The 24,064-nt window shown below is 43.7% G+C and overlaps 1 protein-coding gene across 3 annotated transcripts; it reads left to right on the top strand.

Annotated features, from left to right (window-relative positions):
- Positions 1-116: 116 nt before the first annotated feature.
- Positions 117-22,843, top strand: LOC144174806 (sialin-like). Of its 3 annotated transcripts, XR_013323521.1 has the most exons (12): positions 117-427; positions 715-789; positions 6,450-6,650; positions 8,081-8,328; positions 8,739-8,922; positions 13,240-13,370; positions 14,526-14,675; positions 15,705-15,837; positions 16,995-17,150; positions 17,939-18,121; positions 19,897-19,982; positions 20,566-20,635. XR_013323521.1 is itself a non-coding variant. In XM_077703700.1 (11 exons), exons 2-11 carry the CDS (start codon positions 726-728, stop codon positions 20,791-20,793), a joined length of 1,581 nt encoding a protein of 526 aa, XP_077559826.1. In that variant the 5' UTR covers positions 119-335; positions 715-725; the 3' UTR covers positions 20,794-22,843. The 3 variants fall into 3 exon arrangements, 2 of the variants coding, with proteins under 2 accessions (XP_077559826.1, XP_077559825.1); XM_077703700.1 differs by lacking the exon at positions 17,939-18,121 and having other exon boundaries at positions 119-335; positions 20,566-22,843; XM_077703699.1 differs by lacking the exon at positions 17,939-18,121 and having other exon boundaries at positions 119-427; positions 20,566-22,843.
- Positions 22,844-24,064: the final 1,221 nt, after the last annotated feature.

Below are 24,064 nucleotides of genomic sequence, written 5' to 3'. Positions count from 1 at the left end.
TATGTGACAAAAACATTAATAAATTTTATAAACAAATGATGATGATGGTGCTTTTAGTAACACTAAGCATCTTTTTTTTTTTTTTTTACATGCTGCAGGGACATCTGTTGAAGGGTAAAGAAAACTGCGGCTCAAAGTTGACCACGTGACGGCGACAGCACGTGCATTCGTTGTGTTGTTGTTTCGTGCCACTTACCCCCTTGCCAGCCTGCCTCGCTTGGTTCCCAGCGGGGCAAGTTTTCTTTTTTCTTGTCGGCACTTTCAACCGGCGGTTGTCGGTTGCCCTGTCGTTTAGCTTCGATGGAGTCAGCAGACCGACTGCTAGTTCAGGCAAGGTGAGCCTATCACTGCGGACTTCACCTGACAAAAAGCTGGAATTTCACTCTTGCTCAAGGACAGCTCGACAGCACTATGGATCACCCGCAAGGCGAGTAGTCACACGTGCGCAGCGCTGTCGCCCGCTCACCTATTTTATTCCTTTTATTTTTATTTTTTCGAATACAGTTGCTCTTCGCAAGGGGCAGCTGTCCCGTCCTGTTCGACAGGAACTGCGAACGTTGGCTGAAGTTGTTGTTTATTTTAAAAACTTGCTCACAGCTGGCTGCTGCTTTTTCTGTAGTAAACACCAAACGCTATCGCACCGCCGCTGTCGACAATGCTTGCGCGCGTTCCTTTGCTGATTTTTGATTATCTCCTTTGACGACCACTTCGCAGTGCTCGTGAAGATGGCTAGCGGTGGACAGGCAGGACAAGCTCGTGGAGAGACGCAAAGCGGGTCAACAGTAAGAAGTAAGTGCAAGTAATGCGTGTGATTATCCGTCAGTAGTTGGATTCCAACTTGGTTTCCGTACACGCCCAGGCACAGCCGATATGATGCGTTTGTAAAAGGGTAGTAGTTCATGAATGGGACCAATTTAAACTCGTTCATGTGTTGATCACTTCCCCCATTCGGTCGGTTACCGCTTGTTAAATGATAAATATAAAATAACGGTAATGACTACAGACCGAACTCTGGGCACAAAATATCCAGGTTTTAGGCGCCTATAATAGGCTTTAAAAAGTGTCATTTATGCATGCATATATGTGTCAAAAGCTCCAGTTTTAATAATAATTTACTTCAGCCGCATATTTTAGTACGAATCCTTTTCTGGCAATAGAAACAGCGTACAAATCTTGTGCTATGAGAAAGTAATTTTATTTTCTTCGTAAGAAATCGCCATACAAGGCTCGCCATGTTGAAATACAGTTGGACATGGATATATCGAACACGGATATATCGAATTATTGTCTATATCGAACTGTCTGAACATCCCCTTGGAAACCCCTTGCCAAAGTATAGCGCTGTTGTACGCGTATATCGAACTCTCGATCACGGACACATTTGATATATCGAACGCTGCGCCCCAATTGCCCCTGCAAGTGCGCTTCTCCTGATGCGATGGATGTGATGATGATGGCGACTTCTCCTGCCGCGTTCGGTTTCTGGCATGTTTTCTGCATGCTCTAGCGGTTTTCAGTGGTTGATCGCGCAGGGCGACCCATGTGGCATGTTACGTGTTTTTGTCCACGGCCCACGTTTCGGAGCCATGGTCACAGAAAAGCAGAAGACTGGATTTGTTAACTTATGATGCAAAAAAGAAGCAACCGAAGCTTACAGATTTTGTTGTTTGTGTTAAATTGTCGTTATCGTAGCGGTGTGGCTTTGAATTTACTGGGCTGTGAGGAACAAATCGGTAAGGTACCGCTTGTAGTGACTTTGAAAAGCTCTCAGTGATGTGCGGAGTTTTCAGATAGGCATATTTCATATTTCAAATCATCGATATATCGAACTATTTTATGATCCCGTTGGAGTTCGGTATATCCGTGTTCGACTGTATACGTGAAATTTGGGTGATTCGGCACTAAAAGAGTGCCTTAAATGCCATGCAAAACCAGCCGTGACAATGTTTTATGCTGTATTTGTGTGCAAAAAAGGAACAGTCAACGTCCACTGAACACCGAACATACTTGTTCTTTGGAACACTGATAATTATCTTATTCCATCTGGAATATCAATGCCACTCGGAGCCTTTGGAAGCTCCTTTAGCAAAGAGTATCCAGGAACTTTATGTGATATGCCTCAGACAGATTGAGCATTCGAAATGGCTCTGTCAGCAACCGGTACTTTGCGGATAGCGGCAGACTGGTCCCGTGCCTTCGAAATGAGCTCAGCATTCTGATGTAGAGTGCTGCCCAAGTTTTTCACTGCTCAATGCTTTCTGCTCAGAATGTGAAATAGCACACGAATGTGCCAAGTTACACTTAAATGTAGCGTGGTATAAAATGTCGACGCTCTCGTCTGCTACAAAACTGTGGAGAACCGAGAATTTGTTGTGAAAGTCTCGAAACCTTAACCGTGTTCCGAGGTTGCAACAACAGGCTCTGGTGGAAAAGGCACAGTCGGTAACTGCTCCTTGATGACAACACCAATGAATTCCAAGGATAGTGCTGTAAAGTGGAATAACTCCGGATAAGAAACTTACTCATCCTGTACTCCAGAATTGGAGAAAGCTGCTGGGAATACATAATGCCACTCAGTAGCTGTGCATTTTATACCGGTTAACGACATCAGACAGCACGCAAGATTTTTTTCAACTAACCCTTAGAGTGACGGTTGTTGCAGCCATATTAAGGAAGGGTCGGGATCCTCGTTCTCTAACCTCTTTCTCCAGTTCCTCCTTCGTGCTATACGTGCTGCGTCTTGACGGCTGGTGATGTCCCTGTATTTTGCTCCTGGTTGTGCACGAGTTTGTGGCGTCACCTTGAAGCTTTCGTGTGACAAATGTTCACATGGTTTTTCGTCGTTGGCATCTTTGACATTGAGCGGTACATGCACGGTTTTGTGACGTTCATTCCCTCTGTTGCATGTTTTTCATTGCGCTATCAGTAGAGAGTGCATACTGGCATAAGTTTTCGCCATTGATACCTAGACACAGCGCTGCGGAATGACATAGAACAAAAAGCCCCTGCTGACACCCGGCAGTGACGTTGGATGCGGTATCACTGCGTTTGGACCTCTAGCAGCCCAGTTTAGTTGCTCGGGATGACCTCAAGATGACGGGGTGTCCTCGCGGTCACGGGTTCCACGTCTCGCCGTGTTTGCCACAGCGCGTTGATTCTCCTTTCAAATGGGACGAAACAAACGCACAGTTGCGGGCTCCCAAAGTGAGAACAGTTTTAGCAGAATATGAGTGGGAAAAACTCCAAAAAGGAGTATGTAACCCAAAAAGGGCATTTTTAAGCGCTACCTCGAAACAGGCTCTTATAGGCACAATAAAGGAAAGTGTTCTATTTTCCTTAGGACATGCTTGATATGAACTCAAGGAAAAAAAATGGGAATTTCGCCTAAATTTCTGGTCTCGAGTAACGACTGTATGACGGTAACGTAATGATATTGCTTGCAGCCTAATGAGCTGTGGGGACGTATCTCCTGGACTATACATCACAGTTTGGTTGACATGTTTTAGAGCATATGTATCCACTTTAAAACATGTAAACCAAATCATGATCAAGTCCAGGAGATATGTCCCCCTCTAAAATTTGTCAACCAAGCCATGACGTATAGCCGAGGACAGATGTATAGCCTCATGATGTGTAGTACCCACAGCTCATTAGGCTGCAAACTTTTATGACCAATGCAGTGTCTATAAAATTTGAAGGAAGAACTTAATTCAAGGACACATTTATAAATAACCGGCACAAAAGAAAAAAGCGTATTTGTATAAGGCCATCCACATGTACATCTAAAACTGGTTGGATAAGTTACTGTGTATCAGTCAGTGAGTGCAAACGACAACAAAATGCAAAAAAACAGTATAACGAAACAGGATGCCGACTACCAGCTGAATTGGCATACAAGCAGTGTGCGTTGTTTTTGTGATAAGTGACTCAGCTGTAGCTCTCACTGCAGGAAGGGCTTGTTTGTCATGGCTGCGGTTGTGGAGGAAGGGTTTCGGAAGCTGGGACTTCGTCACATTTGTATGTGCCAGTAAAGTGCAGTTGTTGTCCTATAAGCTGACACCATGGTCATGTACTGACACAGTGAAGAAATACTTCACAGCGTTGCCATATAAATTGACAGTTTTATGGGACTTGTACGACCTGTTGGCTGAGCTGACCAGGATCCGTTTCATCATTTCACCGAGCAGAGATTTTGCAACTCGTTAAACTTTGGTGGCGCCAGTGGCAAGTAACCATTTTGAGTGCCCGTTTCAAACACCGAAGTTTAATGAGCTGTAGAATTAGTTCCAAGCGATGCATCAGAAAACTGCTTCGATTATTGCATTCACCAGTGTTCAGAGTATTGGAAAATATAAAGATTACACTTTCATGACCAACACTGTTCTGTCTATTTTTCCTCCAAAAATTACTAATTATCTTGGGCACTAATTGACCAACTGAAACAATAATGGCATATTCAAAATCAGTTGGAAAGAAGCAGCAAGGCTGACAAGTTTCACAAAGTTTACTTGAAAATTAAAAGAAGTTGTTTTAAGACCAGTGTCCCCCCTTAATGACATTCGGTTTGGCCGTGCGGGTCTACACGACGAAAGAAATGTTATTTGATAGTGAAAGTGATGACGACTAGTAAGCTTGCAAAATTATAGTTAAAGTGCGTCTAGAACATTTTCATACGGAACAGTTTTCTTAAAGCAAAACAAATAATTCTTTTTTTTAATTAAAAAAAAGAAAAGAAAAGTTTTAGGGAGCATAAGTAGACATCACAGGCTGTCACAAGTCCACAAAAGATCCATATTAGGGTTGGGGCCCATATTTTTTTTTGTAAGCACTTGTTTGTCTCTCTTTACTTGAAAAACAGTATGAAAGGGAAAATATAAGGTTCCTGACAGCTTTTAGAAACAGTAATCTTTAATTTATCACTGAACTTTCTTCTCTAGTGACGCACCACTGCCGTCGAGGCTACTCATTTGCCTGCTGAATGAGCTCCCGAACCTCATTTAACTGCTAAAATGCCATTTGCCTCAAATGTCATTAGGTATTCTTGTGTAGCGCCGAACTAATGACAAAACGTCATTAGCTCTGATGTGCGACAGGGGTGTTACTTTTGAAGGACCCTTGTGGGATGTGCACTTAGTTAGTCTGCCAAAGTTTGGGCAACCACAATTAATATTTTAGTTGTGTCCTCTCGGAACACTTGACTAAAGCAAAATGCTGTACTCTGTTGCACAAACTCTGCACAATGCTTTGGGAGGTGCGAGGCATAAAGCTGCAAGCCAGTGATGTGACAGGGGAAATATCCTTGTGGCACATTGTGTGCTTCCAGAAGCCATAGATGTGGGTGTCGCCTACAAACACTGTTGCTGTCGCATATGTGGTCATTTTCTGGTTCCACCTTCCCAAATTCCTACACTGCACTGCATTTGTGGTATGGGGTATGTAATAACCGTTATTGTAAGTTGGTTTGTTCAATCATCCCTTGATCATGTTTGTGAGAAGGAAGACAAAACAGAGTTTACTGGCTGCTGTACTCCCTAATACCTCGACCACACAGAAAATTTGATGTCATTCCAACCGAATGTCATTCGCTCAACTTAATGCCATTTTCTTGACGTGCAGCTACACCGCCAAAATTAATGTAATTTGGAAATGATGGCAGTTGCGATGGGTAAAAACTTGCTTAGAGAAAATATTTTACTAAGCGCCTTAATATTTCCGAAAACTGAGCCAGTAGAGCTTAAACATCTTTACTGCACTTTTGAATGCACATAAGCACTGTTACAGCAACTTATTGAACACAATTAAACATCTTATAAACAAACATGGCCGCTGGCGCCCACCACACCGGCTGAGGCTGGCCTCGTAGCAAAGCTAGCAGTTTTCTTTTTTACAAATCTATTCGGCTTGCTTCATATGAATAGATAAATGACTAAAAATTGTACGCATGTAAAAATATTATAACGATACTGACGCCTTAGTAATCAGTTTTGGGTGGGCATTTCCTACCGATTCTCTGGTGTAGAGGTAATACATTTGCTGGTAGAACGCAGTCGAATGGGTTCCGCAAACTCATTCGTTCCCTGATGTCATTTTGATTGACTGCCATTACATTTTCTTTTGTTGTGTGGCAGCAAACAAATGTCATTTTGAACGAATGACACTCGATGGGAATGACATTAAATTCACCATGTGGCAGGGGTATAACTTTGTACTTCACATGGTGGAGGAAAGAATACTCAGGAGAGGCGCTAACTTGGATCTTCGATGCATTGCATTAAAGTGTGGAGGAAGTTGCGTCCTTTTACGGAGGTAACTCCACCCCACCTCACTTCGGTTGAAGTGAGGTCGGGTGAACAAGCGATGCTACACTGTGGGGACTCCCAGTTGCGGGACGCTAATTCTACAAGCTTCACACGAAAGTCCATGCCACCAGTGTCCACCACCCTGTGCAGGCTGGCTGTCCATACCAGCGAGGCACGTCTTTGTGGCCGTGAGCTTCATCGGCCTGGTCAATGTGTACACGCTGAGAGTGAGCCTGAGCGTTGCCATCGTGGCGATGGTCAAGCACCCCACCGACGACACGGTCAATTACACCCAGTGCCTTCCGCAGGACAACGCGTGGCTGATTGATGGAGCCGCCGATCCATTTGCAGGTACTGTGCGCAGCACCTTTCTCTTTCCCCTCCCTGATCTGTTCACGCGTGTTGGTTTATTTTCTGGACAAGAGCTGCTGGTGTTGCACCCTCCCTGACAAAGGCCAGCCTGTTAAGTTGGAAATCGTGCTTAGGGTACAGGCACTCGGTGGATTCTCCTTAGAGATAAGAGTATGTGCTATAAGTGAACACCAGTCTGAAATGCGGGCAAGTTGTGGTGAATTCGGGGCAATTAATCAAAGAGGCGGTGTGTGTGTGCATTTTTACACATGTGGTTACCACGTGTGTGTAAAAACAAACAAATAGACTGGTCATGGAGGACAAACGAAAACTTTGTGAACAGAGACAAAGCCCCAGACATGTGACAGTGCAGTCAGTGTGTCCCGCTGATGTCACACTAACATTTAAAGGCAGAATATTTTAACTGGCTGTAATTGCTGATGACGACGTGGAGTTTGTTGGGTCTCTTCTGTGAATACACATATGACCAGACGCATAGTGTGAAACAAGCAACTGCTTCCATAGCATCTTTTGCAAATCTTCTTCAAAGGGCCCAAAAAAGTGTCAGATGTTGAAGTTTTTGTGAGAATGATTTAATTGAAGAGATTCTAAGGCGCTGAATAGGGTTGTGCAAATTGTTGGGAGCATGAAATTGCAACTAACGACGACGACTGGCTGCATGTGTGATGTCTGAGCACACTTGCAGGCATGGTTCTTGAATGCAGAGCCAGTTCTTTCAAGTTGGTGTTTTTTTTTTTAATATAAGGAAAAAAAGCATTTGCATAAGTGGAGTTTCTGCAGAGGCTTTGGCATTTCAGTTTTTTGGACACTATAAAAGTTTGTTTTGAGAAAAACAGTACACACAAAATGCTTTCAGTCATGATGGAGAAACTATCAGCAAACCTTGTTAAAAGAGGATTCAAATTTTGTATCTTTAAATTTTAATTCTACTCGAACGGTACAGGTGAACGTTGCGCAGTGAGGGTTAAAATTCAAGCTGCTCTAAGATGCACACCGATGTAAAATCCTGGGGTTGTAGCAACATAATCTGCTCGCACTAAGAGCTGTCTGCATGTAGCCAAAAGTTGCATTTTACCTTGTTGTGGAAAGTCGGCACACAATGTGAAGCCTGCACCCAGTACGAGGAAGGCTCATGGCACGCAAAGTTTTCAAGTAGCAAGCGTGGTGAGGGTATTCTTATTCCGTGCTCCCCCTCTGCCCTTGCAGTCAGGTTGGGGGAAGGGAAGTAGTGTTGCAGAGGGTGCACTTCCGTCTCATCTACTCTTCATCAGTCAGGGACTTTCATAGAGAGGGAAGCCATGCTTGAATGTCAATTACATGCTTGCGGGGCTTGTGTTGGTTGGCCCCCTGGAAGCTGCCCGTCACCTCACTGACAAACCGTGTGCTGTGGTGTGTGTGTGGCGGCACAGAGCGAAGTGGGCAGGCTCCCCGCTACGACTGGGACGCCAAGGTGCAGGGCCTGGTGCTGGGCTCCTTCTTCTACGGCTACATTGTGACCGTGTTGCCCGGTGGGGTGCTGGCTGAGCAGCTGGGGCCCAAGTGGCTCATCGGCGTGGGTGTGCTCGTCACCAGCCTGCTCTCCCTCGTGCTGCCCGTCGCGGCCGGCGCTCACCACATCATCGTCGTCGGCATCCGAGTCCTGCAGGGGTTGGCTGAGGTGCTCGCTCTTTTTCTTGCTAGCCGCTTTCTTGCCCGCTGTCGTGGCTGCCAACGTGTCGGGACCATTTCTTGCAACAGCTACTGTGTGTGGGAAATGATAACAATTTTAATGCCATCCGCTGTCCGATATGAAAACTCCCTGTAAAGGGGGCTTCACTTGAAGCACATGCGTAATAATAAAAGCCAACTTTATGGGGGAGGATTGACGTATGCAAATTTAGGGGTAGTTAAATTTTTGGTTTGGTTCAATTTTTGGCTCATTAGGCTTCATTTTCTGGAAAAATTTTGATATGCATTATTTTAGAGCTACACTCTATCCTTGTTGTTGAATTACAATTACTAGTTTTCAGGGCAGTCCTGCACTGACCAATCTGTGAATACAAAAAGAAATCATGGTGATCTCTGCAGGGAGTGGTATTTCCTGCGATGCACTGCATGATTGCCCTGTGGACGCCCATCACTTCACGGAGCCGCGTCATCTCCATTGTCCAGTCGGGATCTGATGTGGGTGCTGTGGTTGCCATGATGGCATCGGGCGTCCTGGCTGACTCAACATTTCTCGGCGGTTGGCCTTCGATCTTCTACGTCTTCGGTGAGTGCTGGCGTGTTACGGGGGATGGTACCTTTGCTTCTGCAGTTTTCAGATGCTTTCTTTCTTTTTTTTCTGCAATTTTCATATACTTTTTCTCGGTGGGTTTATTTGCAGTTTGGTCGTTATGGGAAGGGCAGGAAAGAAAAAAATCAGGCTGGGTGCCTACTTTCTCAAGGCATAAAGTCATACTGGCTTGCTGTTGCTGACCTGCAGCAACATAATGCTTAGCAGAATAGCATCAACGTTATAATGAAGAAAATAACTATGTTTAGCTCTTTCGTTACCGCGAGAAATTGACTGATTTTTATGGGTCTAAGAAAACTTCTTTTTTCCTGCTAAACATATTGGTTAGGCACTATTTGCAGCAACATAAAATTAAGATGATTTAATGCCCTTTCCAACAACACCAGTTGTTAAAAAGTTTTCATACATCATAGTTGCGAAAAAAATATCAAAATCAAAATTTTTGTCAAGTTGTCGAAAAGAATTGCAAAAAAGGAGTTGTGTATAACAAACCACTGATAGCAGAAAAAATTCCGAATATACATTTTGTAGGGAAACATTTCAAAAACACGTCCTAGAAAATATGTTCACTTGCCCGGAACACTTTGTCATATATAAAAAAAATGTTAGCTGGCGTGGGGCCCGTGCCATGCAGCGAAGCCAACCTCCATTTCAAAATGTGCAATTTTGGGTGGTTCCATGGAAGAAATCTGGCTGTTTGACATTATCGGAGGCACCAATTTTTCCCCACATGACACCTTGTCAATGACTGACTTAGCATTTATGGCCAGCACAGTATTCGGGACAAGCATGCGATGCGGAAAAATCTGCATGGAGTTGAAAACAAAACTCGGTGGTTGATGCTTTTTGACATTCACTGCCAGTTGTCTCTCAAAACATAAACTTGCGGTTTATTATCATCTTCTGACTCGCTATTGTAGCCCTGCTTGAAGGAATGAGGTTCGATAACCTTACATGGAAACGAAACAGGCAGCCAACATCTGGCGGTGTGTAAGGCTGGGCTGAAGCGCTCTCCTCGTCAGAACTGATATTTGGCGACTGGGTGTTATCTTTTGACTTGTATCAAAAGCCCTTATCACAGAAATTGGGTTAGGGTGGTATGAAATCACGAGCGGCGTGCTTTTTTTGAGGATCAGTAGCGGACGCTGAAGGCACCATGGCAGATAGGCTTGAAGTTGGGTAACTGGGTAGTAGCACCAAATATGAATTTTGCAATGCAGAAACGAAACTGAAACTGTTGTAAACTGTTTGCGAATGGTCCTGTGGTAAGTAGAACTACAGCACAACTTTGAACAGCGTGCACAAAAGTGATCAAACTACCTAAAATCATAAAATAAATTTGCAAACAGGCACTGCTTGATATTTTCAGCCAGTTTCAGGGATTATTACTGTCACAGTGCAAACCTGATGATTGAAAATCATCTTCTGGTTCACCATTCGTGCCCTGACAACAAAAACCAAACGCTGATGCAGAGTAATTAGAGGGGCACACCTTCTTCTTTGGTAGCAGTGACGCGTGATGAACACGCCTCTTTTCCACACCCAGGTGAGGTGATGCAAACGCGTGTCAAAAATCCCATTTTTGTTGCAAAAATGAAAACAAAACTGATTTTGAAAGGCCATTTTTCGAGCTAACCCCAAATAGCTTTTCTTGTTCCAGAAATGCCTGGAACGCTATGAAAAAAGGCTCCCAAGGTATTGTTCAAATTGAATGGTTTTGATTAAGCAGGGTAACGAAAAAGTTAATGACCCCTTGTATATTCGTAATCTGAGTAAATGCGACATAATTGAGCAGTATTTCTTTTTCACAAAAACTGAAAGTTTCTATATTATGTTTTCAATAATGCCGGAAATGTGTGGGAATACCTTTTTTCGCTGTGGATGCAACATGGATTTCCTATGCAGGGCACGGTTATAGGTGTAAAAGACAGTACTTTGTTTTGGTTATGTGTGCCCACAGCGTAAGATAAGAACACTTCTTAATATCAGCTGAAGGAACCTTCATGGTTCCTTTGGAAGATTACAACGTCTCAATAGCTGTCGCACCAATTTTTACTCAATTTCAAACAGTTAAGCGAGATGATGAAGAAAACAGGTGAAGGGATGGTTACTCGCTGGCCACTTTCTCGCCCTTCCCCCGTGTTGTCAGAGCAACTACTTTGTGCAACTGGGAGCCACCGAGGAAGGTTACCACCGGTAAACACAATTGTGCGATTGCTGTGGTGTTGGTACCTCTGCTTCCGTTTGACTGCACCACCGCTTGACTGCAAGCCCAGGGTGATGACCCTGGTTTTTGATACCTGGTGAATGTAGTGTGTATGTTCACTGCTCCGGTTGTAGTGCAGAAAATTGGGAAGTTTATTTGTGGTAGCATATCTTTTGTGCGTGACAACAGCATCTTTCAGGGCAGGAATCGGGTTAGGGGAGCTAGCAAAGGCTGGTTTTTTTTTTAAAGTCAGACAAGGTGCTTGATGTCTTTGCGGCCACCATTTAAAGGGGCCATGCAGACAAAAGGCAACTTTGTTTTAAGTTAGAAAGAACTCACCTTTGGGAACTCACTCAGCTCCATTACAGACGGCAAATACATTCCTTTAATAAAAAAAAAATGCAGAAACAATTGAAAAGCTTGCAAATTTCATGCTACAGTGATGCAGTGTGGGCATATGAGCAGGGGTGACGTACCATATTTGCATGGTTCTAACGCGCTCCGCATTGTAACACGCAGGTAATTTTAGTGATGAAAATTCGAAGATTTAATTTGATGCCGATTCTACCGCACAGATGTAAGAGTCATGGACACCACGTACCTGCCAGAAGACATTTTATTTGACGCACGCAACTGTGACAGCGAAAACTCCTTGTGTGCCATAAACTTGTCAATCCAGCTCCCGCTGGCATTGAAACTAAAGCAGGAGACCTTGATTGATTGATTATGAATTTTGACCAACCATGGGGATCTTTAACGTGCACCGAAATCTCGAATATACGGGCGTTTTCGCTTTTCGCCTCCATCAGAAAGCACCGAAAGCGAGGGACATTGGTAGCCGATTTCGGTTTTGTGCCCAATTGTAATGTGCAGGCAAATTTCAAGGCTACCTTTAGCGAAAAAAGGTGTGCGTTAGAATCGTGCAAATATGGTAATATGGGCCAGCACTTAAAACATTGTTATCAGTATGTTGACTAAAAGTTAGCATTTAAGTGATATGATGATATGATCAAACAGGACTAGAAACCGCACTACAATCGTGCAGTCATGTTTCTCGGTGGGGGCCTATGTCGGTGGCTGCCAATGGCACAGGCAAGGTTCTGTGATGTCAGAGAGCAATTGCTGGAAAGTGCCTGGAGAGTCGACGCTGCTTCATATGTTTTCTTTGATGTCTCGGTTATTTGTTTGAAGTTTGTAACAAAATTGGTATCATAGTTATCGGCACGAAGCCAAATTTGTCTCTTGTCTTTATAGCCCCTTAAGGGGGTACACTGGCCTTAAAACAGCTTCTTTTAATTTTCAAGTAAACTTTCGGAACTTGTCAGTCTTGCTGCTTTTTCCACACTGATTTCGAATATGCCACTATTTTTTCACTTGGTAAATTAGTTCTTGAGATAATTAGTGGTAATTAGCCACTTTTGGTCAAACAATAGACAAAACAGTGTTGGTCACAAAACTATAATCCTTATATTTCCAACTCTATTAACCCTAGTGAATGCAATAATCGAAGCAGTTTTTTGATGCATTGCTTGAAACTAATTTTACAGCTCATTAAACTTCGGTGTTCGAAATGGGCACTCTAAGTGGTTCCTTGCCACTGGTACCACCAAAGTTTAGTGAGCTGTAAAATTAGTTGTAAAATAAAAAAACTGCTTCGATTATTGCATTCACTAGAGTTCATAGAGTTGGAAAATATAACGATTACCCAGTCATCGCAACTTGGATGAAACCGGAGTCACTGCTGGACGCCATTGGGTACAGTTTTATGACCAACACTGTTCTGTCTATTGTTTGACGAAAAGCGGCTAATTATCTCTAATTATCTCGGGAAATAATTGACCAAGTGAAAAAATAGTGGCATATTCGAAATCAGTGGGAAAAAAGCAGCAAGACTGGCAAGTTTCACAAAGTTCTCTTGAAAATTAAAAGTTGTTTTAAGACAAGTGTCCCCACTTAAAGATGGCCAGGTAACATGTCACATGTATGATGTATGCCAGGTAACCTGTATGAGGAGTTGTTATTCAATCCATTACGTATCGAATATTCTGGCTGCAAAGATTGTTGTGGCCTGTGCCTTGTTCTTCCAGGTCTGGCAGGCATAATCTGGTTCGTGTTCTGGTGTTTTCTCGCCTACGACACACCCAGCCAGCACCCCAGGATATCGCCCGAAGAGCTGGACTTCATCATTTCTAATCAGGGCGACGAACAGGCTCAACTGGTTTGTGGCTTTCTGGACTTACCTCTTCGGTTGCTTCCGTAGGGATGCTCAGCCACTCAATAGACTGGAAAAATGGCAGTGTTGGTACGTGATACGAAAAATACAATCTGCAGAAATTCAGAGAATCGTCTACTAATACGTGATACGAAAAATAATCTGCAGAAATTCAGAGAATCGTCTACTAATGCGTAGCATTCTTATGCCGCTTGTCTAGAGTGGGAGTTCTTTGGGGCCAATTTTTTCATTTTTTCTAAATTCTGCACGACCAATTATCGCTATTTACGCTATTATGACGACTGCAGGTGTCACTTACGCCAAATCTGCATTTTTGTGGAAATGCAGAGCATTTCCCAGTTTGTAATTTTCCATAATTATTTTATATTTTCGTATTTTTTGGTTTTTCAAAATTTTGTTCGACCCTGATTATATCCATTTACGCTGTTATAGTGAATAAGGTAGAACTTTCGCGAAATCTGCATTATTGTGGAAATGCAGGGAATTACACAGTCCTGGCTGTGGGGGTGCTCGACAAAGAATGCTGCGCATTAAAACAGCACACAAAAAAAGACAGAGACGGGACGATGAGGACCGAGCTGAACTTCCGACCGGTTTTATTGCAAATGAAGCACAATCCAGAAAAAGTGGCCCAGAGGCATGGTGTGAACCAGTTGAAAGGTCAGCGCAGCCCTCGTCGTCCCGTCTCCGTCTTTGTTTTTTTGCGCTGACCTTAAATAGCCATTGTTCTCTGCAGTACTTCTTCCTCGAGGCAATGCAGCTTTTATCTGTGCACAAAAAAAGGGCAGCAAATTGAGGAACAAAAGGTGTAGTCTCTGTAATGCCACGGCAGGGAATAGTTACTGGCTGATTATTATAGCTAGTGTTTAGTTGGTGTGGTTTGTTCTCACACCTTTGTGCTTTGTGTCACTTTAAGCAGCACACATCTTTGATGGGCGAGCTCCCCCAATTTTTCCGGTGTTTTCTGTTCTCTTCCAATGTTATTCTGAAATCAATGAGTGCATGTTGTGCCAATGAAACCTGGATCTCTATGTGTATGTCCAGCACTGTAGCTTCTCTTGACAAGCACTGACAGCGTACCCAGCCTCGGCCTGATGCCTCGGGGAGAAGCTGAGGAGGTGTGTCCCCTCCTCCTTGCAGAAGCGCAAGGTGCCGTGGGCCAAGGTGCTGCTGTCCATGGGCGTGTGGTCGAGCGTGCTGTCCCACTTTGGCTTCAACTGGATCCACTACATCTTCCTCACCGAGATGCCCACCTACCTGACCTCGGTGCTGCGCTACAGCCTCGGCGCAGTGAGTGCGACACAGTGGGAGGGGCAGTAGCGATGTTTGCGTGCTTGGGCAGGCACTTTGAGATCAGACGGCACGAACAGACGAGGGCTGATCAAGGAATTGCACAGGACACAGCTGGTGCCTGTTAGAGCCACTAGATCAGGTTTCGGAGTATCGGCACTCTTTTCTGTCATTGTTGTATGCCGCCGACAGCGTCGAACCATGTCACGTGACATTTGTTTAACCCGGAGGGCACATGGGCGCGGACATTTTTGTGCCCCTGTGTTGCCGCGGGCGTGCGTTCTTTGATAAATTGTGATTTTCGGAGCGCGGTGCAGCTGTATAACACATTGATAGTGGGTTTTTAAGTCCCAGACAAGTTAGCGATGTCGTGCTGCTCTGTACTGGGCTGTCTCAATCAGCCGGACGGTGGAGAACACCTGCTTCGCTTGCCACTGGGAAAGAATGACAGTGGCCTAGCGTAGCCTACAGCCACTAGAAAAGCATAGCTTATTTAGTGGCTCTAGATTATTTAGTGGCTGTAGCATAACCTAGAGCCACTAAATAAGCTGCGCTAGCATAACCGAGCCTGACCCTGTCACACCGGCACGCTGTCTCAAAATCCTCGAAAAGTAAACACAGCTGTCATGGTTGCCAGGCGGAACCCGGACCAATTCCGCCCACCAAGGTCGGCCACAATTGGGTGCATAAAGCTGGCCACTCTAGCGGTAAGCACAAAATGGCTGCTGGCGTGCATCAGTCGTAGCTTATTTAGTGGCTCTAGTGCCAGTTTGCCAGGGGGCAGCAGGAGACTCGGTAGGGAGATTAAAAAAAGAAAAAGAATACTATGAATGAATTTGGTGGCTAACAAATATATCGTGCAATTGTTTAATCCAACCAGTTGCTTCAGGTTTTTTTTTCCCAACAACCATCGAATGCGAGATTTTACATAGAAACTGGAGTGTCTTCATGTAGGTGTTCAGTGTGGTTTTAGTGAAGAGGCAAAATTGGAAATAAGCAGTGGGTGGTGTTACTGTGTGTGATTCGCAGAATGGGTTGCTCTCTGCGGTGCCCTACATCCTGGGCGCTGTCCTCTGCTGCGTCGCTAGCCTGGTGTCGGATGTGTTCCGGAAACGGGGCACCATGACCATCACAAACAACCGAAAGCTGTTCAACAGCTTGGGTACGTCCACCTTGCCAGGGGAGAGGGATGGACTTGTTCTAGCAAGGTGGACCTTATGTGGCCTCTAAATAATGTGGTAGCGTTTCTTCAGGTGGCGGTAACAAATGTACTACTCATCTGTTTATTTGGCGCGTTTTAAGGGAGGACGCTGCTCTTAAAACAGCTTCCTTTAATGATTAAGTAAACTCTATGAAACTTGTTTCTTGCTGTGTTTTTTACCACTGATTTCAAATGTACCATTATTTTCTGAGAATTAGTTACCAAGATAATTAGTCATTTTTGGAGGAACAATAGACAAAACAGTGTTGGTCATAAAACTGTAATCTTTATATTTTTCAGTGCTATGAACCCTGGTGAGTGAAATAAAAGAATCGTTTTTTTTTATGCACCGCATGGAACTAATTTTACAGCTCATTAAACCTTGGTGGCATCAGTGGCAAGGAACCATTTCGAATGCTCATTTCAAACATCAAACTTTAATGAGGTGTAAAATTAGTTCCAAGCGGTGCATCAAAAAAACGATTCTTTTATTCCACTCACCAGGGTTCATAGCACTGAAAAATATAAAGATTACAGTTTTATGACCAACACTGTTTTGTCTATTGTTCCTCCAAAAATGACTAATTATCTCTAATTATCTTGGTAACTAATTGACTTACTAAAAAATAATGGCTTATTAAAATCAGCGGAAAAAAGCAGCAAGACTGACAAGTTTCACAGAGTTTACTTAACAATTAAAAGAAATTGTTTTAAGAGCCATGTCCTTAAACGAGGTAGAATGGCGTGAAGGAGTGGTGGTGCACACGGATGCCTGCATTGCATGAATTTCATTATGGCCAGCGCTCACATGTCCTGTTTACTTACTGTCGTTAAAACAGGTTGGCTGTAGACGCGGATGCTGCATTGCATGAATTTCATTATGGCCAGCGCTCACATGCCCTGTTTACTTACTGTCGTTAAAACAGGTTGGCTGTAGACGCGGATGCTGCATTGCATGAATTTCATTATGGCCAGCGCTCACATGCCCTGTTTACTTACTGTCGTTAAAACAGGTTGGCTGTAGACGCCTGACCTTGTTACGACCGATCTTTAGTAGGAATCATCTGCTTATCTCCCACGTCTGCGTCCAGTCACCTTGCTTCATCTGCCGTTTCCAGGTGTGATGGTTCCGGGCCTGTTCTTGCTGCTGGTGCCGCTGGCGGGTTGCAACGGCTTCTGGAACATGGTCGTGCTGGCCGTGGCAGGTGGCTTCCACGGGATGGGCCACAGCGGCTTCATGGCTGCCTTTGTCGACCTAGCGCCGGACTTTGCTGGTGAGCCCCAGATTGGTGCGCACTTCGCTTAGGAGCCTCCCTAAGGAAATGCCACCACCCTGCCTCCCTGCCCACTTTTGAAATTTGCTGACTGTCTTCTTTTAGCATCTGAATCTGTGTGCTTGGCTTGGCTTTGTTTCTGTCTATGGTCCGTTGCTTGTGCATGTGTTGCTTTTGTATTATGGGCATGGGAGGTGCTTGTGACCCCCCCCCCCTCCTGCCCATTTTTTCTTCCTAACGCTGCCAGTCTTGTTTCTTCCCACTTACATTGGTAACAGAAATCAAGGCCCTAGCATTAGTGCTCTCTCCCTTCCTTAGACGATACATTTGGTATCGCACTAACTGGTATGTGTTGGCATTGTGGCCTTGAACAGTAGAAGTTGTTCAGAGTCATAGTGCAGCAATTAGTCCTAATTGTGGGCTTCTGCTTTTTTTTTTTTTGTGCCCGTGTAACAACTTCGCAGTTTTGTGCTGGCCTTACTCAAACCCAATGTTATAGTCTCAGACGGGCACGTACGAGTCGTAGGAGAGGGGCTCGCTGCACCTCATTCAGCATCATAGAATGAGCAGCCTCCAAGTCTTGTAGAAAAAGGTGCAAGACTGCCTGTGCCATGACTGTACCCTGGACGTTGGACGACAACCTTGTCAGAGCTTAGCCTGCTTAATTAAGCAGACAAGTGAGCTTAAACCCCTGGCGGTCCCACTCGAGAGTCACAAGTTTAATTTGCTAAAGCATGATCAATGGCAAACCATCTTTGCATTCATCATAGCTTCTGGTTTTGTTTCAGAGTGTGCGTTCATGCACGTCTCGAAGGAAACGGGAAGGGTGAAGCAAAGAGCTAAGCCTTTTTCCAACCGCTACCCAAGGTAGAAGACGCAGGCTCGTGAGACAGGCGCTTCTTTGATAAGAGGCCAGGCCTGCAAAAGAAATATTCCACCTATCCGCCGTGTAACTGGATGAACCAGAAAAGGTACACACGGGCCACTGGCTGCAGTTGCTTTTCGTTGCTTTGCTTTGCGCATGTCTCCCTTTTCCTCACCTTTGCTGCTTTTGTCTCTGTGCTGGTTCACTTTTGAGGCAACACCTGGTGTAAAGAGGCCATGCAGACAAAACAAAAGTTTATTTTATTCGAAAGATTTGGTGTGCTATAATGCCCTCACACTTGTTCGGCACCAAACAATGCTTTATTCACTGAGAAATTAAACAATTTAAGCCATGGTGATGATCCTCCCGCTGAATTGAGTATTTCGTGATGATATGTCCAGGGAAAGTACTTGAGCGAACATAAGTAGGCAGACTAGGGCTGCAGCGAATGGCGGAACATCTTGTTTGCTGTCAGTCCTCCTAGATGGCGCCACCATACTACTCAGGAGCACTGTCCGCCCTTGCTTTGCTTTTTACCGGGTTTGTGCCTGGATAATGTTTGTTACAGTTGATGGGTACTCGTTTCGTGAAACATTGGGTATGCTCTACAAACAGTCACAGCAGACAATTTCACTTATGCCAGTTGACCAGTGTGAGCTAAATGCTCCTGGGCAGCTGTGCGGCTATAACCAGCATAGTGCACGCAGTTTGTACTGGTACTTCTATGTTTACGTGTGCATTCCCTACTTCCATTGTTTACCCCAGCATTCTTACTGCTATAAACAGAATATGCATTATATTTAGGCGCAAATAGCTCATTCTGCAAGCTTACAAGCCCTGCTTGTAACTTGTGTTTCCTTTTGCAAACTTGCATTGCAAAAACATTGCATGGGCAGCAAAAGTGTTGCTGCCCATGACATACTATGTGCAGCGCAGCTGCCGATAATACGTTATAGGTTCTAGTGCAGGCAATGAGCTAGTGGGCCGCATGGCCATTCTCGTTTTTCTTAATTATATAGCTTATTTGAGTGAAGATTACGTTAAAAGTGGTGTCGCTATTATTGTAACGAGGCAATATTTGGAACAAACCAATCCGGCATTTTGTCTGCATGGCCCCTTTACTACACACGTGCTAACTACATGGTGTTACTAACACAAATGAATTATGTTTATTTTTATATGATTGCACAGTTAAAAAGACCAAGATGAAAAGAACGGAAGACCCCTTGTTTTTTGGTCTTTTGCAGTGTGCGATCATACCAACGATGAATCACCAACCCTACCCTGTGCTGAATTCTGTTTATCAGCTTCAAAATTTTTGTGCATGTGTGTGTGCGCGCACATATGCATGAACAGTTTTAGCTTGGACAGTAATTAAGATAAGTCTAACAAGTTGTCAGTGGTGCGCATGAAGCCCTGGCCCCATGTTTCCGAAATTGGAAACCTGAAACCACTGTGTTATGATTCCTTTTGTTTTGGAGGTACCAGTGCAGTCTTATGTGTCAGCTTTTTAAACTGTTAACAAGGTTGACGGGGGTGGCATGTTTATGTATCCTGGTTTGTAGAGTTTCCTTCGGCCGAAAATAGTGCTTTTCTATTGATCACAAAGGCAAAAATGGGTGATTGCCACATAAATCCAGAGGGTCGTTTGTTGTGAAGGGAAGAAAATTTTCCCTAGACACGGTGCATAGGCCTGGCTACTGCAAAACAATGCTGCGCTCGCACATGGGTGCACACGAAGGGGGGGAATGGGGGGGGGGGGGGGGGGGGGGGCAAGGAATTGAATTTATGAAGTGTGGACGGGGAAGCTGTGTGCCAAGTGCCAAGAGTGTCTGTTTCAGAGAGACCTTAATTAATCAAACATATGTGGATTTCTGCCAGGCACCCTCCTAGGGATTTCCAATGTTGCTGCCAGCATTCCAGGGCTTGCCATACCATCTCTGCTTGGTGGACTACTAGAAGGACAGGTAAGGCAGTCCCAGTGCATCACACCGAAAATTCTTCACCTTGGGTTGTGCACAAATGTGGATTTGGGAGCGGAGTGATGGGTACTCAAAGTCTCGTGGAGCGTAGTGATGGGTACTGAGCTTGAAACAGAACTTTGAAGACTTAGATGTGGCTGGTGTGCACAGGCAGATACATCAGGAGGGGAGAAGTGGAAGGCATTATTCATTAATAGCGTTTCAGATTAGTTTAACGGATAAGACAGCAGGGATTTTGCATTCATTGAGAAGTAATTTTTCCGAGGCTTCCACCACACATTTTATTGTCCAATTCAACTTCTTCACCTCTTGTTACATAATTTGTGCCTGTGGTTATACATGAGCAAGAATCTTAGCTGCTGCTACGGTTCTGTACAGATAAAATCTGCATGTAGCAAACAAAAATGCTACCTGTAAGCTGTACACTTTGCTCAAGCTCTGTGCATCTTTGCCAAACATCCTCTACCTAATCCTTAGTTGACTGGAAGCGCTGTGCTGTGAAATTCCTGCCCATCACATTTAGCCATTCTAGCCTGGTTTCAATTTCTCATTGCTTTTTCTTTTCCAGAGTCCCTTGGAGGCATGGGCGCTGTTCTTTTACATAGGAAGCGCCGTGGGAATCATAACGGGCTTAGAGTTCATTCTGCTCGGCTCTGCGGAAATCCAGAGCTGGGGTGTGGGCAACCGGTTCCAAGTCGTGCCCAAGTACGGATCGGCCCAAACCTTCGAGCGAGTAGCTGAGCAGAGGGAAGCGCTACAGGACGCCGATCAGCCACCCGTTACCAACCACTTATAGCAGTTTGTGCAATGAGGTGCCGTGCAATGTTTGTTATTGCGTGGTTGCCCGTGACCGGGTGGAGTGCTGTGCAGGTTCGTTTCGTTCATTTTTACCAGGAGTTGATGATGGTCTTGTTAGCGCGTAGAGCTAGACAAAGTGCGAAGCATCTTGTTTAGCTCAGTGCTGTACTCACGACGTCTGTTCTGTATTATTGAGTCTGTATGAGCAGCTACATCAAGGACGTGCGCTGTTAGGTAAATGCTTAACGCTAACTTATGTTAGGAAAGATGTTTTGTGCATCCGTGATGGTCAGGGGCTGGGAAATGCGTGAGAGGTGTTTAAACTGAGGCAGTTTGAAAGAGTTTATTTTTATAACCTGTTTACCCAAACATACGCCTTCATGTTACTTGCATCCAAACCTGTCTGTTTTTTTTTTTTGTTTGTTTTCTTTTTTCTCGTGTGTCCAAAACGTTACTCGTCAGCCATTAGCAGTTTGTGGCAATAGCTGGCCTTTTATAAGGATTCATTCAGTTCTGTGTGACTTCTCAGAGTGCTGGATGGTTTAGGTGTTATCTTTATTTATGCGTAATAGACTTGCTAACGCTAGGAGTATGTATATGTATGATAGAAGAGGAGTGATTTTCGTGGCTTTTTAGACATTTAAGGCCGTTGAACAAGCAAGGCTGCATTTCTTCAAGAGGTGATGTGCATTGCTTATAAAAAGATGGCTGTGTTGTACATGTGTTGACTGCCATATCAAAGTTAAATTAAGGCAAGTTGAGAGGGTTGAATTTTGTGGTTTCTTACTAGCCTAGTCATACTACTTCATGTTATTTTTGCTCACTGCTTTTCTACGTGGCCATAATGTAATTGTTCTTCAGCCACTAATGTTTTTTCATTGATGGCAGTTTTTTGCGGTTGAGCTTAGTTGCTGTGGCTCATTAAGTTAGCATGCATCACAATAACCGTTCTTAGGGCTTTCTTACTGGTCCATCCTTGTGTGAGCACTTTTTAGATTTGTTGTGCAAAAATTTAATTCGTGAAATTTCTTCATGCGTCAGCATGGACTACTGCCAATTGAGCTGGTTCAATCCCATCACCATTGTGCCTTGAAGTCTGCATTGTCTTTTTCTGCTAAGAGTTAATTGTAATAGCTGCTGCGTCATTCTATAATGCTCGACAGTCGTTGTTTGGACTTGTGGTAGCATTTTGCTAATGGCTGTAAATTTCCGTGGCTGGGATTTGAAAGCTGCTTTTGCTGAGTGTTCTGCTTATGCTCTGAAAAAACTGTTCTTTTTTGCATTACTTTTCAGCCATATTTTTAAACAAGTTACTTATTGTATCTTTTTGCAATACTTACTGAATTACGTTACTTTTGAATAGCTTGTATCAATCTATCTACTATATATTTTTATTTAAAATAATAAACAAACACAGGTGAAAATGCTAGTCAGTTACTTTAACAGGCTACTACTAGTGCTCTGGTGATTATTTTTACTTATTAGCAGTTTTAATGGTTTGCCTGAGAAACTGATCGGAAAATTAAGGAACTAAATTTTATGTGCTTCCAATGGATTGGGGTCATGTTCAATATACTGCTCAACTTTTTTTTTTTTTTTTTTTTTTTGCTGCTTTCAGTGTGCATGTGAAGTAGATATTGTGCCATGTGCAAGCACTTGTTGTAATGTATCTAATCTAGAAAAATGTGTCAAGTATTTTCCTTACTTCATTTTCGTCTCTGAACTGTGAATTTTGGAGGAGTTGAAACTTTTTTACAAGGGACATACGTATAAATTTGCTTCTTTTTATATGAGCTGCTGTGAACAACTAGATAGCTTCAAGCAACATTCATAGTATGTGGTATCAAAGTATGAAGTCTGCAAACACATCTTTAAATATATTTTTGAAAATGTTTTGCAGCAAAGTCTTGTTGTCACATGCAGTCTGCTGTACATTTAAATTTTTTTGCTCAACTGTAATTTGTCTCGGTGACTTGCATTGCTGCAGCTTTTTGTAATTTATAAAATTTTACCTCTGAAATATGCAATAAATGTTCGTGTTATAGCTGTTTGCACGAGTGTGATTCTTAAATGAATTTCGCGTGTACAATTTTTAGCAAAACAGCATTTTGTGTCTTTAGCTTGTACAAGTTATAAATACGTGTGAAGTTATGGTGAAGTGGTAAATTGATCTGTTTTTTATTGCAAGTAGCTCGCCATACAAACATGTGGCTGGAGAAAGCCAATTTTTTTGTAAAAACTGGAATGCGTTGGCATTTGCTTGGCATGTACGAATGCGCTAGAGGACCATATGAGGGGACTTGTTGGTGACAAAAGCTGCCTACTGCAGTAAAAGCTGAGTGGCCAAGGCATTGCTCTTTTATATTTAACTTGACATCGCGTTTTGCTTCAGGCTCGGCTGGTCGGCAAAAACGCGCGTGTATCAGGAATCAACTTCTTTTTTCAAATGAAACACTGCACCCTTCACAGCTTTTTAAAATTCTCTTTGACCACAAATGATGGTTTGTTTGTTTGCAAAGAAATGATAAAAGCTTGTGTGAGTGCATGAGTGCGCACGTACGTACACATGCAAATCGCTAGCAGTAAGCAGGGACAATAACTTGTGTTATCTGCGCAAATCATTTCTAGCCCACCAGGGCAAAACAATTGTCTGAAACAACACTTGCTGTAGTACCTAGTAAACCGGCCTAGCTGTTTTGCAACGTGTAAAAGATGAAGTTCGTGACCCTTTGAAAAACCCATAAACAGAAGCTTCTAAAATGAATTGGTTTTACGTTTGTGTAACCTTAAACCTTATTTTTCTTCTCATTAAAGCGCTGAAACGAACTCCTCCAATCAGGCTCACCCGCTCAACATTTCTGGCGTCACAAATTATAGAGCAGCGACATTCATTTTCAGGAACTTGGCATTTTTGCACGATAAGAAACAACTTGTTTTTACACTTTGTGTTTCTTTCAAAATCCCCATACCTCCTATTAGGGGCGCCCTTTTCCTCCTGAGCGCCTAAAATACTCTTATATGACATCGAATTCCCGGCAGGTGCGGTTCCAGCCGTCAGAAAAATTGGCGTAGGCGCGGATGCGCATTAGCTTTCGGTTTGGCCGTTTTCGGTTTCGCTTTTCTGCACCTTGTATGGTTTGCGGAATTTTGGTTTTAGGAGTGCTGTAAACCGCTTTGGGGTATTCTAGCCACCCTAACCGCTTCAAGAAAAAGCAGTTAAAAAATGCTGGAACGTTGTAGGCGGAAACGGAAACTAATCGAGCGATCTC

Source organism: Haemaphysalis longicornis, unplaced genomic scaffold (assembly GCF_048455015.1).
Source record: "Haemaphysalis longicornis isolate Haplotype H1 unplaced genomic scaffold, Haemaphysalis longicornis Haplotype H1 scaffold_3, whole genome shotgun sequence".
NCBI lineage: Eukaryota > Metazoa > Arthropoda > Arachnida > Ixodida > Ixodidae > Haemaphysalis > Haemaphysalis longicornis.
The sequence above is the reverse complement of the archived record's forward strand: the minus strand, read 5'-3'. Positions and strand labels throughout refer to the sequence as shown.

Bases quoted from the DNA above. Each gene is read 5' to 3' on its own strand.
- LOC144174806 (XM_077703699.1), top strand. The intron at 15,838-16,994 runs GTACGTCCACCT...TGCCGTTTCCAG, and splicing joins AAAGCTGTTCAACAGCTTGG to GTGTGATGGTTCCGGGCCTG. The intron at 19,983-20,565 runs GTAAGGCAGTCC...TTTCTTTTCCAG, and splicing joins GTGGACTACTAGAAGGACAG to AGTCCCTTGGAGGCATGGGC.